The following is a 19,459-nucleotide window of genomic DNA, read 5'->3' on the forward strand; positions in this document are numbered from 1 at the left end:
GGTGCTCTTCGCATGACTTCAGCACTTTCATTACTTCTTTGCTTGGGTAATGAAGGTTGTCGCCTTCGCGGTTTTATTATTTCAGGGTGGATATGTAGGCTTGCCCGCTGGCACATGCCCCCAAAAGGATTCCGTTTAGGATTCCTCTTAGAAGGAAGCCTCTTAATGAAAATGAAGTCAGCCTGCATGTTTACAGGAAAGCGCACCATGTTAATTTGCGGCGAATAAGAAGATCACCAGCTCACTGTGGTACTTCGCATATAGTTAGCGTCCCAGCGTGCTTTTGAGCGCGAAGTAATTATAGTATATTATGGCTAAACAAAATATCTGAAATGCATTAGAAACAGTGCTCGGTGCTCTCGGGTTACGAGCGCGTGCTTGTCGGGCTTTATTTGTAGCGAAAAGCACTCTTGCATAGAAAGCCACCAGCTCTACAGAACAAGACTGGTTGTGGCTGCAGCGCAGTTTCCCAGTAATTACCTTTGATTTAACATATTACACCACTGAACCTGTGTTCGTGAATGCATGAGCGCTTACGAAAGTAAGTTAACACGCGCAATAGTTAACGAAAGACGCGCATAATCAAGCGCGTGTACAGAGACGCATCAGCGCAAACCAATTTCGCAGCGCGCACTGAAAATTGTAGGCAGTATGGGAGCGATAAGCGTAATAATATGAGAGCAAACGTATGAATCTGGGATGAATTACCTGCGTTCTGAGAAATCGCGTCAGTTTCGGCAATTGCAAACTTGCTCGGATCGATTCCTGGGATTCACAGAACCGTCGCGAGACAACAGCTATATGTATGTTTGTAAGACAGAAACTCCTACGAACAGAGCGCATCCCTTCGATAACGTATCTCTCCTCTCTCTCTCTGTTCGGCCCCATACCGCTTAGCCCAGTGCAGGGTAGCACCCTGCACTGGGCTCCCTGCCCAGTGCACCTCCTTGTCTCCTTGTCTCCTCTCTCTCTCTCTCTCTCTCTCTCTCTCTCTCTCTCTCTCTCTCTCTCTCTCTCTGTCCTTCGATAACGTGCTAGAATTGCGTAGAGCGAGCTAGGAAGACACAAAATATCAATATTTTACTGCAACACTTGACGCTTCAAGAAACTAAAGGGTGTATTGGATTGATAAATTTGAACGATTACAATGAATTTAGAAATGAAAAGGGGTTTGCAATTGTCTACGCGCGCTAACAGCATCGCTTAAACTTGGATTTGATTCCGCAAGGTTGCACAAGTTCGACAATTTTTCGCACTGTTGCAATGTCAACACGCGCACTAACAAAATGTCGAACTTTACTGTACGTGCACTGCTTCACTCAATTTTAGTTCGTGATTACAAACGAGTTAAAGAGAATGCAGAACATGCTGTACCCCCTGTAAGGGTTGGAGGTCATAGGGAGGAACTTGGGAGGAACTAGGCGCACAGGATTTATTCGCAGATATTTACATTAGAACAAGCGATACATTCGACAGTCTAGCGTGACTCCCAAATGGAGCACGCAAGACGAAGCATACAGCATACGAGGACACAGCTTGTCGAGCACGAGCACACAGCTCACGAGCACACCCTAGCAGCCGACAAACAGCTGCTCATAAACACTCCGTCCTCCCTAGATCCCTAGGTGAGGGAAAACGGCAGTTCACCGCCAATTCGTAGCGTCCAACGTCATCGTAGTTGACCTGCCTTTTTGGAGGAGGAGGGCTCACACACACACACACGTACGCACTAGTTTCACTGCCCACACCGAGGTGAGACGGTCTTCGCAGAACTGTGTCTTGCCCAAAGGAGGCGCTTCTTATTCCCCGAGCTGACCCCCGCAGCGTGGCCGCCGTCGTTCTCCGTTGTCTTGCGTCTTGAAAGGCGCGTGGGACGGTGCCGCCAAATACATTCCCTCGGGAACTCCCTCGCTCCCGAAAGACCGGGTCAGTGGTGGCGAGTTCACTAACAATAGTTGGTCCGCCGATCGCGTTTAGTCATAGCGGCGCCGAGGGGCTGTTGACGCGGCACCTCGTGGTCCCTACGAAACGAGTCACCGCGGCAGGTGTTGAAGGCTTCCATGGTCTCTTCGGGGAAGCTCGCCACGCTCGCAGCTGCAGCGGGCTGAGAAAAATTTGCATGTCGGCACCTCTGCAGGCCGTTCCTAACACCCCATTATACACATACGAGGCGTTCGTTGGCTGTCACTTGTCCCGTTTAATCTTCACCGCCCATAGAAGTCTTCTGTTTCGATCTCTCGAAAATTAAAACAATCGCCAGCCATTTATAGAATTATTAGAGAACTGCGATGACTAAAGCACCCAGTCATTTTGCAAAAGTCGTAACATGACTGGGAAGGCGTGCGACGAATGCTAACAGCTCATGTGTACGGCGTCCGTCGGAACCGAGATGGAAAATGGCGCAGCGTGCCGGGAAAACTGCTTTCGCAGTGGTTTTGTCGGCATCGACCCCTCCAAAGAATGTCGCCACCCTGCACGAAGCGGGGGAAGAGGTGCTCATTGAGGCACTTATAAAGCTTTTTGTGGTGTTACATGGGCGAGAGCACAAAGGTGCAATTCCATTTTAAATGCGAGGAGTACGTGAATAATACTCCTACCCACCATAGTGTTGCGTCACGTCGTGAGAGGTTTGCTCGTAATTTCGGTTTCACTTGTGGGTCGAGGCTGTGTTATCGACGGTTAGAGTTCTGCGGCGTATGCCACAAACTCAACGTTACGCCGCGCGCGAGGCTGCGAAGCTCTCTTGCAGCGTTTGCTCTTGATAAACGTATAAGGAGCGTCGGTGCTCCAGTCTGGGCACGTCGGGCAGCGTCATCGGCGAAGTGATTACCAACGATGCCACAGTGTCCCGGCAGCCACTGAAAGATTATATTGTTACGTCACGAAAAAAAAACGGGGTTTATTTAAAAGCAATCAAGGCGAGCCTCAGACGGGGCAAAATGTCCTTCTTCTGTTCCTCGTGTTATCCGCCCTTACTACTTCTTCCACTCATGCGGCCACATTTGCCGTAATATTTATCCCCTCCTAGACGAAGCCCGCCGGGCGAGTAAGTTGAGTTCTGAGAGTGAAGGGCTTCAGACGAGCGACGTGTACCATCTCAAGTCTTGGCGGAGCGTCGTCCAGTCGCGGTGAGAAGCGCCAGTCGATAGTTTATCTCACTGAGCTTGTCAACAACAGCGTGCGGCTCTTTATAGCTGGTGAGAAATTTCTGACGCAGGACACGTATGTTCTCGTTCAGAAGCGCAATGGCTAATTTCGTTGATTTGGAACACCAGCTGGTCGTAATTATCACGTCGTAAACCTCGCAAACTTTGGAGTCACAAAGTATTGCCCATTTACTGGACGGTTCTTTTTCAATGTATCGTGTTGGAATGGCGGATTCACCGATGTGCGCTAAGTCCAAGTGTGAAGAGACCATCAATGATCTTCTGTGTCACTGTTCTGGCTTCTGTAATCAACGTCAAACTCTCCAGTGTGCTTTGAAAAGACCGACGATAGGGAATTTAGAGAAGCAAAGGTCTCTTGAGCCTGGCCTAACAATTGATCAGCCCAGAAAGCCTTTAGAGCGCTTCTTCAGTGCCTGAAGGCAACAGACTTGAGTGCCCGACTGTAGGCATGCTGCACCTAGCTTAGTGCATGTGAAAGTCTGATATAGACTCATGTCTTCTCTTTCTGTCACTCCCCCATATCACCCTCCCCACGTGTAGGGTAGCAAAGTCGACTGTCTGGTTAACCTCCCTGCCTTTGCTTCTCTCTCTCTCTTTCTCAGTTTCCCAGAAATGCACTTCTTTTGCTGCTAAGCAAATATGACTTACGTGCCAAAACCACTTTCTGATTATAAAGCACGCCGTAGTGGAGGACTCCGGAAATTTCGACCACCTGGGGTTCTTTAACGTGCACCTAAATCTAAGCACCACGGGTGTTTTCGCATTTCGCCCCCATCGAAATGCGGCCGCCGTGGCCGGGATCCGATCCCGCGACCTCGTGGTCAGCAGCCTAAAACCATAGCCACTGAGCATTAAATTTTATCAATTATCTAATTAAGCAAAATACAATAGATAACGTTACAGACTACATACAAAAGTGAGCAACATGCAATTGGTCGCGTCGTCTTAGAGTACATCGGCATATTTTTAAACTCTGGCTAAAGTTAGCTGAAACACCCTGTATATGCCAAGTGTTACTTTTATTTTTACCAAGACACCTGGTATATACAGGATATTTCAGCTAACTTTCTTTAAACCTCCCTGCCTTTCTATGCATCACTGCCTCTGCCCAAGAAGGCCTGAGTGCTCGGCGAGTGACGTCACGAAGAAGAGGCCATCGGCACGCTTAAAGCCCCTCCATACACGTTTCCGCCGACCAGGAAAGCGGCGGTGGCGCGTGGATGTAGGGGCTTTAGGCACGCTCGGGGATACGGGTTGAATGAAGGGATCGCGGCTTGGTTCACCTAGCAGCCATATGCTTTTATTGACCACTCCACACTTTTTCTTCTGTCTAAACTGCGGAATGAGCAGCAGGCACCTTACAAAGCATTTATTTAGAGGCACAGATACAAAACAGCTTTGTAAAACATGTGCAGGTATTGATTCCAGCAGCTTTTTATAGCGTCGCGCTTTGTCGTCATTGTAATGTACGTTGTTTGTGCATTATAATAATTATTATTATTTATTATACCCCACACTCCATACCTTTTACTTCAAATAAATTGAATCCATAAAAACTTTTCCTTCCGTATTTTTGTACCAGTGGTTTTTATGGCGCGGCAATGATGAATGTAACGCACTCTATTAGCTTCACAATTGCGTATGAACAATTTTATGGGGGACACGTGTACTTATTGCAATCTAGATTATGCTTAAATGAATAACTTCGCTGTCGACGCACTAATTACCACAGTGCGCTAATTTACAACAACTCAAATAAGTATAGAAACGGAATATAAAACATTCGTGCAGCTATTTACAAGGAAACAGCTGCCTTATTGCGCAGTTTCAGCTTCTCTCTTCCTTGCCTTAGCATTGGCATCCAATATTTTGTCATTCATCTTGCAGCAGTAGTTCTTCAATAAAATATTCGTGCTACACCGCAAAAGGTGCCTTAACACAAATTGACATTTGTGTCCATCCTCGTAAGCGTCGAACTCTGAGGAATCATCACTCACGAGCAGTTCAAGCGTGAGGTCAGTGAATAAACGACGTTGGTTTGGCAGATTAGTAAATTGCTCTTCCTGAACGTAGACATTTTGCTTGTTATAAATTGCATCAGGTCTTCTAGGTTTAGAATCTTATCCGCTTCCTTCTCCTTGCGGAATGCTTCGGCAAACGCTTCACACGCTTTCTTCAAAGAAGCAGCTTCAAGACGCATGCGCTTGGAATCAGAATCCTCCCTCGAAGTGCTTGGCTTCGAAAGATAAGGTGGACATTGAGGAAACTTTGATGGGACTGCGCCTGGGCGAAGACGCAGGCGTGATAGTGGTGCAGTGACGGTGTGCCTTGTAAGGTCGTCGAGGTGAGAGAACTCCCGCATGATGTCGGCCTCAATGAAGTTCAGAAACCTAGAAGGAAGTTTAATGTTGTTCTAAATTTTATTCTAACATTTTTGATTTAAAGCAACTTTCTGTAATTGAGCAATTAACCTTCCCGTATTTTTCAAAAGTAACTATTTAATGAAGTGCTGAACATCTTACCCTGGAGTGCGGTGATACAATGAAATCTGCACGTGGTATCGCCCTAATCCAGGCACTCTGGGCTTCTTCATCTTGCGGAAACTTGAAGACGTGATTTTTCTCCCCGATTTGTAATTACTCCGGCAATTGGGCACGCAGCACTTATTAAAGGCATATCTTGGCATGGCACTCCACATTCCGGGGCAATGAAGACTCGCGGTTCACACAATCGCAAGCACAGCACAAGTGTTGAGACTGCATGCACTGGTCACGTCTAGAAAAACATGTGCGTTCGGAAGCATGCGGCAGCGTGGCCGAGCATCCCGGGACTTGTTTAACCGCGAAGCTATTCGAGGGGCGGCACGGCTCCTGGAACTAATCGAATTGTTGTCGCCGCCGTCGTCGCCTCGGTCTTCTCCGAATAGCCGGGGTTAACTATTGTATATCTTCCGCGCGTCATTTTCAACACAGGTGCGCCGCTAGTAGCTTCGCAGCGCGCTGCACGGAACTTCTATGTTGGCCTCTTCTGCGTGACGTAGCTCTAGAGGGTGTTGCTCTGCCCCCCCTCTCTCTCTCTCTCTCTCTCTCTCTCTCTCTCTCTCTCTCTCTTTTTTTTTTTTTTTTTTGCGGTAACATTTTTTTTTATTCCCTGTGGCATATAGCATAATCATACTCCTGGAGCAACATTACTCGAAGAGGCGCACATTACCTGCACTGGAAATCAAAATGCATCACAAACTGATTTTAACAAATTTTCTAATCAACTTTTTAACTAATTACTTTGGCGCACATATTGCAATACACGAATTGAGGCCCGTGATTTGACAAGGCATATCCACTCGGAATGAATGTTGAGACTAGCACCAGTTCTGAGATAAGGGCTGTCAAACTTGCGGTAAAAAGGCAGTCTTCCACTTACTTTTCTAGCAGAACGTGTTTTTATTCAGTGAAGCTCAAAATTACTAGAAGACCCATGCCTTTCATCGCAATCTTTGGGCACGCATAAAGCGAAACTGGAGTCATCCTCCGAATTTGTAATAAGTTGATGCGACTTTCAAAGTCATTGGCCAGAATTCGTAAATTGCAATATGGGCGGTAAAGCAATTCGTGTAAAAGTTAATTAGTAAAACTTTGTTAATTGGTCGCATATTTATTTTATTTCTTTGTGCAAATTAATGTCAACCTCTGAGGGTAATCTTGGTTAAGTAGTAGAAATGTGCTGCATGCCACTGGTGGTTTTAAATCGTTCTGTTAACCATAAAAGGAAACACCGTGTATATGTTATCATGCAGAAATCGGTCATGATGCATATTACGCAATAACATCAGCTTCGCGTGGATTTGCGGAAACGCTGATGCTCTTAAATCATCGGCTTTACCGCGTGCTCTCCGATATGGAATGAACTTCCAGAGTGTACGTCGTCTCTGAGCATAATGCCACTAAGTCCCGTGATCGCCTTAATTATTTCTCAACTAAAATTTAATATATGTTCGTTCTATAATGCATCAAACAATAAAATTTCAATTGGCAATAAGCTTTTGTCCTCATCTTTCCTGTGTCCCTCTGTCCTGCTTCGCGCTGCTCCACTTAACATTTTTGCAACCGTTTAGAGTGAGCATGGCTCCGCTGAAGATTCACAACAAGAAGCAAGGCGTGGGCCAGCAGCGAACAAAACCAGTGGAAGGCCAATATATACATTAAAAAATTACGGCTCTCTTTCCAATTCTGCTTCGTCGGTCTTTGAGTAAAACAAGGGAAAAGAAGGCAACAAGCAGGGGTATGACAAAAAAAAACGAAAAAACAACAACAACGGGGATGCAGTGACACTTGGAGATTTGAAGGTCAGGGATTACCGGAAAGGGGGTATACATTCCACGCGCTTGGGACTCGGAATGATGTGACGGGAATTTGGAAATCGGACCTCTCGTGATGCATTCATATTTTCTTTTGTCCGGCTTGATCTCTTTACGACCGAAAATGCCGTAAATGCATGTTTGTGCTCCTTGAGCGCCACACCGCCATGTTCTCCGTAACGGCTAGTGTGATTCTTGAGCACGTGTTCTCCCCGCTTTCCGTGCACGGGTTCTCTAGGTAGTAAACCGCGTGTTGGCTGATTGGCTGAGTGGACGCTAGTGGACGGTATGGCTTGTGTACTACTTGCTGTTGGAACTAATAGACAATATTGGGTTCGATCTTATATTAGCACAAGATGACGATTTATTTTTATTGGCGTCTGCTTTGAAGCTCTGACGCGGCAAATAGTCACCTAGCCTGCGTTATCTAAGCAGGTTTTTACTAGATATATTGCAGTCAAGCATTTCGCCGTTCGCTCCGTGATCTTCTTTCTCGTAATTAAAACTTCTGTCTCTACATTACACGGTTACCTATGCCTGTAACGACACCGTTCTATGTGGATCTATTCCCTGCTTTCTCACGTGTGACGTCACGTGTAGGATTCTGCTGCAGCGCCGCACGCTAGGTTGTTTCACAAAGCCGATAGGGTTGTGTGAAAAACCGTGCCAGTAGGTGAATTTGTCGACACGGCAAGCCGGAGCAAGCTCCGAAAGCTTGCTGCACATTTTTCCTGGTGAACTTGGTTGCGGTAAAATACTTATACACCGCATCATCACGTTCTAACGCTCTATTCTAATGAATTAACACTACGCTCTACACTTCCTAGTTTATGCTCTTCTTTCGCGGCACCAGACGACTAGTGAACGGAATGAAGCTGGGCGCATGCGTGCTACGAATTTATCCGTCGGTACAGCCTCGATCGGGTCTGTCGCTATTAAATATTGTGCGGTTTTGTGTTCTATCTCGTAGGGAATCGGGTAACCATATATAGTGATATCGTTACGTGCGAAAGAGAAGTAAACTTGATTGCTTCCACCGTGTCACTAGCTATGAGCCACGCTACACAAAGACGCAACTCAGTCCCGCTGCGTCAGCCTGATAAGTATCCGTGTCAGAAATGAGGAATACAAGCTATTAAATTGGCTTAGGACGCATACTTTTCTTTTTATTTGCTATACTGCCATGCGTAGCAGGCACTACTATTCAAGCATCACATTTGTCCACCGACGCTCATCGCGTTTTTCCCGTGCATTGTGTGCACGTTAGAGAATCCCACGTGATCGAAATTTGGATTTTGATAATATTTGCAATTTGTTGTTACCACCTTCGTCTCGATGATGTCTCGGCGATTGAGGATGAATAAATAAACAGGATATTTGTATCCTTTAACTGACAATATGGTGTTTTGCGCCAGGTCTAAAGGTTAGCAAAGGCCAATAGAATGATAGCTCGGGGCTTGGGCGATAGATATGAACTTAAATAAAATCCCACGTCATTTCTCAGTTGATAAAAGTGCTACTGAAAAGTAGATGGGGAGCAAAAGGTAAGAAAAGAAGCGTCGTCCAAGTAGTTACTCCACCCTTGAACAGCTTAAGCGATAGCACGTTGTTCAGTCATGAAAACCACTTACACAACCACCTACCGGAACATTTTCCCATGCTGCAACTTCACCCTTCGTGTCGATCACCCGCCCAACTACTGATACTCAGTTCGACGCGCGAATTTCAGTGGTGATGCGGCGCAACGACACGCTCACGCGAAAAAGCAGGCATCTCTGAACTTACGCACCCATTCCCTAGTTATCCCAAGCCTATTCCGTCCGTCTCAACTTTGGATCCCGCGAGGTAAAAATTAAATTATGGGGTTTTACGTGGCAAAACCACTTTCTGATTATGAGGCACGCCGTAGTGGAGGACTCCGGAACTTTCGACCACCTGGGGTTCTTTAACGTGCACCTAAATCTAAGCACACGGGTGTTTTCGCATTTCGCCCCCATCGAAATGCGGCCGCCGTGGCCGGGATTTGATCCCGCGACCTCGTGCTCAGCAGCCCAACACCATAGCCACTGAGCAACCACGGCGGGTAGCCCGCGAGGTAGTAGAGCCAGTCCGCGCAGAGAAGGCGGCCGCCGGCTAAAACGGTGCCGCGGAATGCACTCTCCGTCCGCCTCTGAGAACCCTTGCAATTTGGCACCGCCATCCGCATTTTCGAAATCGTATAGGGGATAAAAAAGAAAGGAAAAGAAACGCGTGATAGCGAAAGACGATCGTCGGAAGTGCGTATATGTTCTGGCGAGTTTTTCCCTCGAGGCCGAAAACGAGCGTTTCTGCGACAGCTTTCGTTTAGCCGACCATTTCGTTTAGGCGCGGAGCATTTCTTAGCGGCGCGGTTTCGCATCTCAGTGCTTCGAGAAGCCTGCCAGTGAGCTTGCCAGTTAAGTCGAGGACAGTGTTGGCTCGGCCCGCCGGCAATGCGGAAGCCACTGCGTTCCTCCGCTGGTCCGTGGACCGCGGGCGGCAGGTGCTTCGGGCAACGGCCCTTTGGCGGCACCTGGAGTGCCAAACAGCTGGAGCCGACCACGCGTGGTCCACTCAATGGCCACCCCTCGCCCCCTCCATTCAGGCGCGGAGAGGAGGTGACGTCCGCCGCAAGGAGGTTAAGACGCAAGGAGAAAGTGGGAGGGCCTCGTAAGTCAGGTAATCACTGACGTCACGGGACCTTGGAAGCACATGCAGTTTCCCGCCGGCGCGAAGGGGCGAAGACGCTTACCTACAGACGCGTCGCGGGCAACTTGCGGTGCGGACGTGCTCCGAGTGTTGCCGTCCGGCCGATGCGCGCACACCTTGGCCGCTCTTCGCGCTGCTGCTGGATACACTGCTCGCACATGTTGGACTCGCGTGCTGCGCCTTGTGGGCCGCCTGCAAGCCAAGACGCTGGCCGCGCGCTAGACCGGATTAGTCTGTGCGCCGTAGTCGCTCGCACCGGGTCGCCGCTGCTGTACGGATGACTCTGGGAATGGTGAGTGGTGGATTGGAAGCATGCTCGTGCGACGTCAAGGGGCTGCTGCTCAGCACGTGCCCTGAGCGTCGCAGGAGCACGCGCTCTTTCGAGCCTTGCTTTGTGTACCGAACGCTTCGCGCCGCTGTTCTATTTTCGCACGTTTTTTTTTTTCTCCGTCATTGTTTTTCGCCAATTCTGCACACGGGCTCTTGATGCGCTGTTCATGTTTTATTTCCTTCCGATTTCCACAGAAAGCTGCTTCGCATACTCTGGTCCCTGCTCCTTCAGTGAAAGTGCTCGGCTCGTTTTAGCGTAGGTGCTGTTGCTTGTGTCATTCTCGGCTCCTCTGTGTCGTCCACACGAGCTTATGATAACGGCATTTCAGTGCGTCTCATTGTTAAGTACGGCCATTTACAGAGATGCGAACACAAAGGCATGTGAAACAAATCTATGCGTCGTCCTGTTTTAACATTGATCGCAAGCCTGCACTTTACTGCAGCGTTACCGGCAAAGGTTCACCTTCCGCCATAGGGTTGCGTGTGCACGTCCGTTCACCTGTGAAGACGACGTCCGTCTCGGAATGCAATTCTCGCCTCCAACTTGCTTTTACTTGACCGTTCGTCGCTTAACGATGCCATCAAGATGCGGAGAGCGCTTCTGCAACCTGCCCCGCATGATTAAGTTCCCGTGTAGAGGGCAGGCGCGGCATGTCTCCTTTGTGTTAATTCTCATGGCGTGTTTCTTTTCTGGTCTATTCTTTTTTCTTTCTTTTTCTTCTCTTCATTCAACGCTTTTCCTTCACTCGAGTTCATGAGCCCATTGGTCGGTACTTTCCTTCGGTGTTTACTTGTGCTAGCTGTAGGGTTGCGCATTCTCATATTTCGCCAGCGCTTGCCGCACCGCCATCAAGTGTGTAGCTCGGTTGAGAGGAAAAGAGTTAAGCTAATTCGCACGGATCTCTGGTGGTGGGCTTAGCTCCTCCGTGACTTGAACATGTGGGGCGCTAGGGAATTATTAGCTGTTTTTCGTTAATTATTGGGTTTAATGTAGCACCCGTGGTGTCCGGTCTTGTATTCTTTGTCTGTTTCATTTACGCAGCAATGTCATAACTGAGTATCAAGCAACTAGTTGAAATTTTAGTACCAAAGCAACGAACGCCGTATTGCGGGGCTCTGTATTGATTCCGACCAACTGAGTCTCGTTGAAGTGCACCCAAAAAGGCACTGCGCACGAGCGCTTTTTACATTCCGCTATCGCAATGCAGCTGCCTTGGTCGGGAATTGAACCTGCGGCCACGCTCTGAGCAACATCAAAACGCCATAGCGACTGGATCGAATTGTCGGTCGATTCTGTTTAGCCAGAATGTGGCGTTGAGGCTGGTCGCACGTTCGACCTCCGACAGTAGCTGCGTTCCGATGGACGCAGATTGCTAGAATGCCAACGTATGTAGGGAGTTTTCGGTGATCGTTCAAGCACCCCTGCTAGTCAAAGTTAATCTGGAGCACTGCGCTACGGAGTCTCTCATATCCCAGATGCCCGTTTCATACATAACACACGTTATTCAGTCCTTACGTTGACTTCGGGTGCATCTCTAAAAGTATAAAAGTGATGTATTTGGTGCGGGTATATGCGTTCGCCTGCCTTGAGAACTCGGTACTAAGCTCATCACACCATTTTAAAACAGCGGAAAAAAAGAAGACTGCATTCTACGCATGTTTAGGGAGTGCAATACTAGTAGCTGTATAGCTTGTAGTGACATACGTTGTAGTACAAATCCCGGCTTGTACAATCACGCCAACGTAACGACGCAAGTAGTTGCGGACGCGCAAATGCGAACGAGTGTCACTGAAAAATTGACAATGACACTTGTCTGCGTTCTCTCAAGGTTCAAGTATAGTTACTTTCAGACAATCCCGTTTCATTACGCCACTGCCCCATAAAAAAAAAAAAAACTTTCGTAAGTAAACAGAAAAGGAGCTGCTAATGTTTCCCTGCTATTGCAGGCGACGGTCGCTGCGAGAACAGCTCGTGATGCGCGTCGTAGTTTTTTTTGCGCTGGACGCAGCGATTCAGGGCCACTTCGGCTTGGCAGCGCTTTCCCCGTGGTGCGTGCAGTGCTGCGCCGTGAGCGGCGAAGCCAACTGCGTCGCTCGCCCAGCTCGCCGTCCACGCAGCGGAAAGGCGTTGCACTGGGCCGCGGTTGCGCAATCGACGGAGCCTCTGAGGCACTTGCTGCAGCTGCTCGGTGGAGATAGCTCTTGGCACCAAGAGCGGAATATTTACGTTGTGACCATGCTTCTCGGCGATTGGGCAACGTGTTTTGTCGCATTTCCAGCGTTATGAAAGTTTGCGGGAACGTGACACGGGGCCTGTTTGCCCCGTAAATTCGAAAATAGACTGCCGGCACTCAGCAGGCATCTCGCGTCGCTGAGCGCGGCACGCATGCGCGAAAGAAAACGCTCTGTCGCGGCAACGGACACTGGTGTGCGTCAGCGCCGAGGTCTTCGCGAGGCTCGTGGTCCAAGGACTGCAATGATGGAGCGCGTTCGAAACGTTTACGGGTGCGCGAAGAAAATGCGCATCGTGTACGCATTTCTCGATGACATGCGAGACCCGTAATTCGAGCATATTCGAACCGCAGGGAAGCGATCGCTGTGCGAATAAATCCCGAGTGCTCTTTCTCTCGTCACGTACAATATCATGTTTACAGAACGATGGTCGAGCAAGGGGTCAGGGCTCGTTTGGGTTTATTCGCGAGAGAAGTATACAAGAGCTGCGATTGTTATCATTACAAGTGTCGCAATCCTGATTCATGGGCCGTGCTTTCAGTGGTCAGCCGTACACGCGCTAATCGGTTACTGGAACGTATAGTGGGAAATTATTTTCGTCTGTGGGACTTGCGAGTCGACCTTCGCTGTCTCGGCGTGACTGGGAAACAATGGCTCTTTAACATTTAGACGGGAGGGGGCACTTCTGAGCCACGGACGCCGTACTGACAGCTTGTAGGCGATGTCATCAGCGTCATTGCTGCGTTACGCACAAACCTCCGTTACCTGCACTCTTTTCAGACGGCGGCAGCGGACAATCCCATTGCTCAGTATGCGGTGACGTCATTGCGGGTCGTCTATGACCCTTTCTACACCGACAGTGGTTGAGGGAAATGCAGTCAGCTTGCGTTGCGTCTGCCGCAGGTATCATCATCATCATGTTTCTTTATTAGAAGTTCCCCCCAAAAAAAGGTTCTTTGTCCCCACTACGCGAAATGTGATCCTTTGTCTTTACGTCATCCTCTTTGTGCTCGTCATCGTGCCCTACTTGTTAGGCCAGGCTCACACTATGGGTCGCGCACAAAGAACACGAATAAGCGAGGAAGGAACGGACTACACGTCGTCGCTCAGTTTCCCATTCCTCTGTGCGTTTTGGCGCAACCCACAGTATAAATCGGTGCCAACTCGCCCAGCCTTTATTTTTTTAGCTACTGCTCATTTGGGTGTAAGCTTGCCCTCGCGGCCACCCCCGTTTTCCTAATAAGTTCAATATGAAATGCAGAAGTGATCCGAATGAAATATTCTGCCTTTAAAGTTGAAAGCAATAAACTTCTGCCGCTATTGCAGGAATACGTAATTCTCACATATATTAATGGGAAGGCTAAATCCCAGAGTTTACCGCTGTCACCGTGCAGCAAAAACTCATAACAAATCTGTCAACCGCATCTGTTAAAGCGTGTAAAGTGGACAGATATTTTATTGCGATAGCAATTATATGGACACTCCAGGCGCATTTCTACCGTCGCCGTGAGGTTTTGTATAAAGGCCAAGCGCGATAAGATCGTCGCCGCGCGCCGTATGCTGTATGTGCGAGTGGAAGCTTGCGAGGGCGAGCCGGCGATCGCGGCTCAATCTGGCGCGCGCGAAGAAAGCTGAGAGCAAACGAGCCGTCTTCGGTCGCGCGAAGGAACTACGCATTTCGCAAGCTGGCACAGGGGGAACTGACTATCGCGGTTCAATCTCGCGCGCCACATGTGGAGGAAAGAGGGGAGGCAGCGCGGAAGGGAGGGAGTGGGGCGGATTCGACTCCGCCAACAAGTGCGTGTTTTGCACGGCAGCGCGCGCCGTATCTTGAAAGGGATCTGCAGATGGTTCAAACCTCTCTGCGCGCTGTGTTCTCGCAGCACTTGCGTTGAAGCGATAGACCGCGCAAAGGTCACTTCGCTCGCTGCTGCTGCCGCGCTTGCTCACACCAGCGTTTTGACAGCGCGTCCGCGCTCATCGTGAGTTCATGTTTGCTTGCGCGCGTTGACACTATGCTTGTTGATTCAGTTAGCGAATGTTTCCAAGTTTATACGGCCACTAAAACTACTCTCTTACTTCGTATAGCTGTCTACTAATTTGCTATCGCAATCGATGCTCCGCCTTTCGGGTGAAACTGAGTTTTTATTCAGAGCTAGCAGGGCCCTTGCGCCATTCAACCTTGCACATCATCGGAGCTTGCATGAAGTTGTTGCCTTGTTGAGGGGACTTTGCGGAAGCGGATTTGTGAAATATCAGTGTAGAGCACGACAGAAAGCTTAGTGTATTTGCAATGATTCACGATTTAAAAGGCTTCAGTTGATAGTCGCCTTTGTGTTGCCCTCTTGCTTCTTCTTTCCTTTTTTTTCTTTTTTTATATTAATTGTATTATATTAATTGTAACTATCAAACACAACGAAACTACTCAAATTAGGTGCAAGAGGATCCGTTTTATTGATTTATTCGTTCCCAGGTCATGCTTTCACTTAAATATTTCGTTCTGGTAGCCTTCAGTATTTTTTTGCTTTTCACTTGGTGTACCTCGAGTTTACTGTAGAAAATAGCAAACAATGGGCAGCATTTTGCTTCTACACGTGACTTGAGTGTTCGGCCACGATTATCACGACGGCACATGTGTAATCGGATTGAATGCGATTTTATTACGATTTTTTAAAATACGTTCAATAATGCTCGACACATTTTGCCCAGTGTATGCAAAAATAAAAATATCATAATATACGAAAACTTTCCATTCGCGCGTAGGCAGTGTGAAAAGCACCGCACAATGGCGCCAGGTTACTCACCCTGATGACTTTCTTCTTGTCGCAAGGATGGTACGCGGACCCGTTGCTGTCGCGGTTCTTAACTGCGACATTTAGTCCTCGCAGCAGGCAACGAAAACGACCCGACGCACCTTCAGGAAGGGAGCTCTAGAAACGATAATGAGACGCTCTGAAAACCTGTCAGACACACACACAAAAAAGCGAATTTTCTTGACCTTCGCGTATCTTAAATATTTTCCACTACCTACTCTACTACGTTTGTGCCACATACGCACACTCTTCGTTAGAATGCTTTGCTCGCGTCTCCAAACCAGATGGAACACAACGATTTGCAACGTCGTTAGCTGTTCCTCACAACCTTCCGACGTGAGCTGCGGGACGTTGTTGTACCGTGGCAGTGTCCTGGCTCTGAACTGCGTTCCACAAAGGCGCTTATAGCATTCTTGCGGTATACAGGCCTTCAGTGAGCAGAGCAACTTTTGTGCTAGTGCATTTCATGCGCAAGTATGTGTTCATTCCTCGTCATCTCGCATCGAGTCGCCTGCCAAGCCTATCTGCCGTCTTCAGATATCATTAACATATATAATTCCCTTACCTCCTCCCTTCCCTTACTTCCCTTACTTCGTGTATGTCTTTTCCCTTACTGCGTGTGTGTGTGTTTAGTTTCACACACCATTATTCTATTCATGTAGCGCACGCGTTACGCCAGGCGCTGCCCGGGTTCTTGATGTCACTTTTGTTTGCAAAGATGCCGCACAGGAATCGAATTGAATATTTGGCTACTAATCGCATCTGTGGCAAAAATGAAAATAACTGTACCATTGCTGCTAGTTGTAGACTAGGTGAAAGACTCCAACTTCTTTCCTTTGGTGGCTGCTTGACAGTCGGTAGTTAAAAAGCCCGTTTCGCGAAATGGCCTTGACAAAGGTACAAAAAGTGGCGGTTATCAGCAGAAACTAAAGCAGCACAGGCATGTGCGCGCTTGCACGCGACGCAATCGTTCTTGAACGCCTCGTTTTACTTTCTGTCTTTCTGTAATCCCACCGCCCCACCTCTCTCACAGTGCGCAGCAAAACTTTCGATTTAACTTACTGCACAAGTGTCATTTGATCTCGCGACATTCGCAGTTCTGTGTGCCGTTTTCGTATCTGCCATCTCCTGTATGCATCTGGAACTTCAAAAGGATGTGTGTTACGTTTGCTCATTGTTCAGCTCCCATCACACTTGTGCAGAGCGCGTGAACGATAGCGACACTGCTGAATGCAGTGGGGGCGCTTGCAGGCGGGGGACAGTGGGCGTTGCGATTTCCGAGCGATCTGTACCTGAAAAGCGTCGACACAGAATGGAGGAAGAAGTAAAGAAGGTTGGCAACCAGATACAGAGTAAAGTGTAAATAGATATAGACAACCGGGAGCCACCAGAAAGAAAGTGAGAGAAACAGAGACAGCGAATCGGATGCAAAGAATGGAAACTAAAAAGACCACAGAGATTACAAGATTGGGAAGGAAGTAGAAGGGAAAGTCTGTGCGGTAGCACAAAGGGCAGTGCCTTGCAATTTGAGGCTCGAGCTCTGGTTGCCTAAGGACAAAAAAAAAAAAAAAAACATACTGAAGCAAATCTTCGCAACAAGTTGAGGCATGTGTATGCTGCAATAAACATCAGGAGACCACTCAGCACATCCCAATGGAAAGCGAAGGGATTCCAGAAGCGCTTAGTTCTAAAGTGGATGGAAGCGTCAGCCGGTCAGCAGTCGAGATAAGCAAAAGACGTTTAGGGTACTGTTAAAAAAAAAAAACGGGGAAGAGATTGATACGACCTAACCTGTTACAGCATGGGTAGAGGTACAATGTAGGTAGAGAAGTTTAGAGGAAGAAGAGAAAAAAAAGACTGCGGAGACGTGTACAAAACTGCTAGGATGAAAAACATGTTTAGCATACCTGATTAAATAAGCAGGCTAGGTGACTACTTGTCAACGCCCCGTTTCAAAGAGTATGCCAATAAATCATCATCAACCCCAAAGTGAGATTGCATGGCCGCGCAGCTCGGTTGTGCAGGTCTTTAAAGGACCCCATGGTGACAAACCCCTGACATATGGCGCCAGTGGTAGTCCCACCGGAAAACCCCGTCGATAAAAGCCTTTGTTAGACGTTCGGTGTAGAAGAAAATAGAGTAGAAAAAAAAATGGTAGGCAATCCTAATTTTCGACTTCTCTCTTGTGGCACTCGGCGTTGGTGTTGTTTAGGTTAACTTTAGGCGAACGCAACGCACGAACCGAACTCGGAGGCAACTGTTTTCCATTAATTAGCCGGTTAAATATCGTGCCACCTTATCTGTGACGTCATTACCTCCGCTTTCTACTTTCGGGTTTCCAGGAAATTCGCCAAAGTCGTGCTCCACGTGGCGGGTCTCTAATGTCTACGATTCTGTGCTTGGGTGTGTGGTAATCAGTGACTTCTAATTCTAATTATTCTAGACACTTCAGTAACTCAACTTGTAACTAAATTTATGTTCTAATATAATATCTATAATGAAACTCGTGAATTCTGTACTGTACTATTTTCTTACTTATTTTTTCTTATTTATTTTTAATTCCTTTCCCGGTCGTCTCGGCAGGTGAGGCGGAAGCGCCGCGCAACAAACAAGAGCGTCACTCGACGCTCGCGCCCCTAAAGAATGCTGTGTCATGCACGCCGTGGCAAGGTTCGCTCTGGATGCGCGCGTATATAACGGCGCCCGTGCGAGGACAGAGCGCGCACCTGCGCCTCGGTTCCGCGGACTGGCGGCTGGGGTGAGGGGCAGATCTGGGCTGTCCGGGGAAAGGAGGGGGGGCAGCCCCCGGCGGCAGCCTAACGGTTGCGTGATCATCAACGCTCCAGCGCGCTGTCCAGCGGTGCGCGCCCCCCTCTCCTCGGGACGCCATTATGCGGAGACGGCGGCGGCGGCGAAAGTGCATCTCTGAGGAGCGGCGCGCCAGATTGTCCGAGCACGACGGCCGCCGCTTCGAGACCAGGGCGCGGCTCCCAAGGACGCACGCCATCCGTGGCGCGCAGGAAGAAGAGGTGCCCCTTGGAAGGCCGCCGTCGGGTGCCGCGTCGACACTTCTTTCTGGTCGCGCGCGGGTTGAGAGCGCGTGCGGCCTCGTCGCAAGTACATTCGCGCAGCCTCAAGCAGTTGGAACGTGTGTGTACTTCTAAGACCGTGCGAGGTCTTGACACGAGTAGGCTAAACTGCATTTACCATAGCTGCGCCGACATCAGTAGTCGCTAACTTTCCGCTCGGGAGTTTCTTCGGGACACTTGTCACCCCGGCGGAACGGTGGCCGAGCTTGCCAGCAGTAATAGGAACGAGCGTTTTTAGCTTGACGCTAACGCTTACCTAAATTCCCCTGCGTACTGCGTACACCGGCGGCTTACGCGCGCACTATGGCTTAACGCTTGCTGTGCACGCACCTGGCATGAATAAGCTAGCGCTTTCAATGCAGGACGGTTGGCTGGGACAGTGACGACAGTGCATTTTGTCACAGATGGCGCGCGTATCCCTGCCGGTATCCTATAGCTCGATTCATAAAGGCCACGCAAATACGGGCGAAAGGCTGGTATGCGGCAAATTCCCCACTCTGAATGGTCCTTTTATCGTTCCCGCATCCTTCAGCGCGCTTGGCTACTGGAGAGGCCAACGCGCGGCAGATGACTCAAATATCGATATACACCGTTACGGTGCACTTTGCAGGTTCGAGCCCCGGAAACAAGTCTGTCACAGTTGTTTGCTAAGCACTGATGTCCAAGATCTCTTTAAACTGGCAATGCGTGGAACCTTCTGGGGCAAATCCATGCCGCCATTTCTGGAAAGAAAACAAGACTGAAGGA

General features: G+C 48.7%; 2 protein-coding genes across 4 annotated transcripts in view; one reads left to right on the top strand and one right to left on the bottom strand.

Moving 5' to 3' along the window:
• Positions 1-19,459, bottom strand: part of LOC142567151 (uncharacterized) — a 399,588-nt gene that overhangs the window by 352,179 nt on the left and 27,950 nt on the right. The window contains exon 2 of one of the 2 annotated variants that reach the window (XM_075677821.1): positions 15,615-15,740. The exons of the other annotated variant lie outside the window; for it this stretch is intronic. Within the exon in view, the coding sequence (XP_075533936.1) occupies positions 15,615-15,740 (126 nt within the window). The remainder of the gene's footprint in view (positions 1-15,614; positions 15,741-19,459) is intronic. 2 annotated transcript variants of the gene reach the window in all.
• Positions 1-19,459, top strand: part of LOC142567125 (uncharacterized) — a 125,499-nt gene that overhangs the window by 56,817 nt on the left and 49,223 nt on the right. Inside the window, exon 1 of one of the 2 annotated variants that reach the window (XM_075677819.1) lies at positions 10,299-10,540. The exons of the other annotated variant lie outside the window; for it this stretch is intronic. Coding sequence (XP_075533934.1) covers positions 10,526-10,540 — 15 coding nt within the window. The 5' untranslated portion in view covers positions 10,299-10,525. Of the gene's footprint in view, positions 1-10,298; positions 10,541-19,459 lie in introns of those variants that run through there. 2 annotated transcript variants of the gene reach the window in all.

Source organism: Dermacentor variabilis, chromosome 1 (genome assembly GCF_050947875.1).
Source record: "Dermacentor variabilis isolate Ectoservices chromosome 1, ASM5094787v1, whole genome shotgun sequence".
NCBI classification, from domain to species: domain Eukaryota; kingdom Metazoa; phylum Arthropoda; class Arachnida; order Ixodida; family Ixodidae; genus Dermacentor; species Dermacentor variabilis.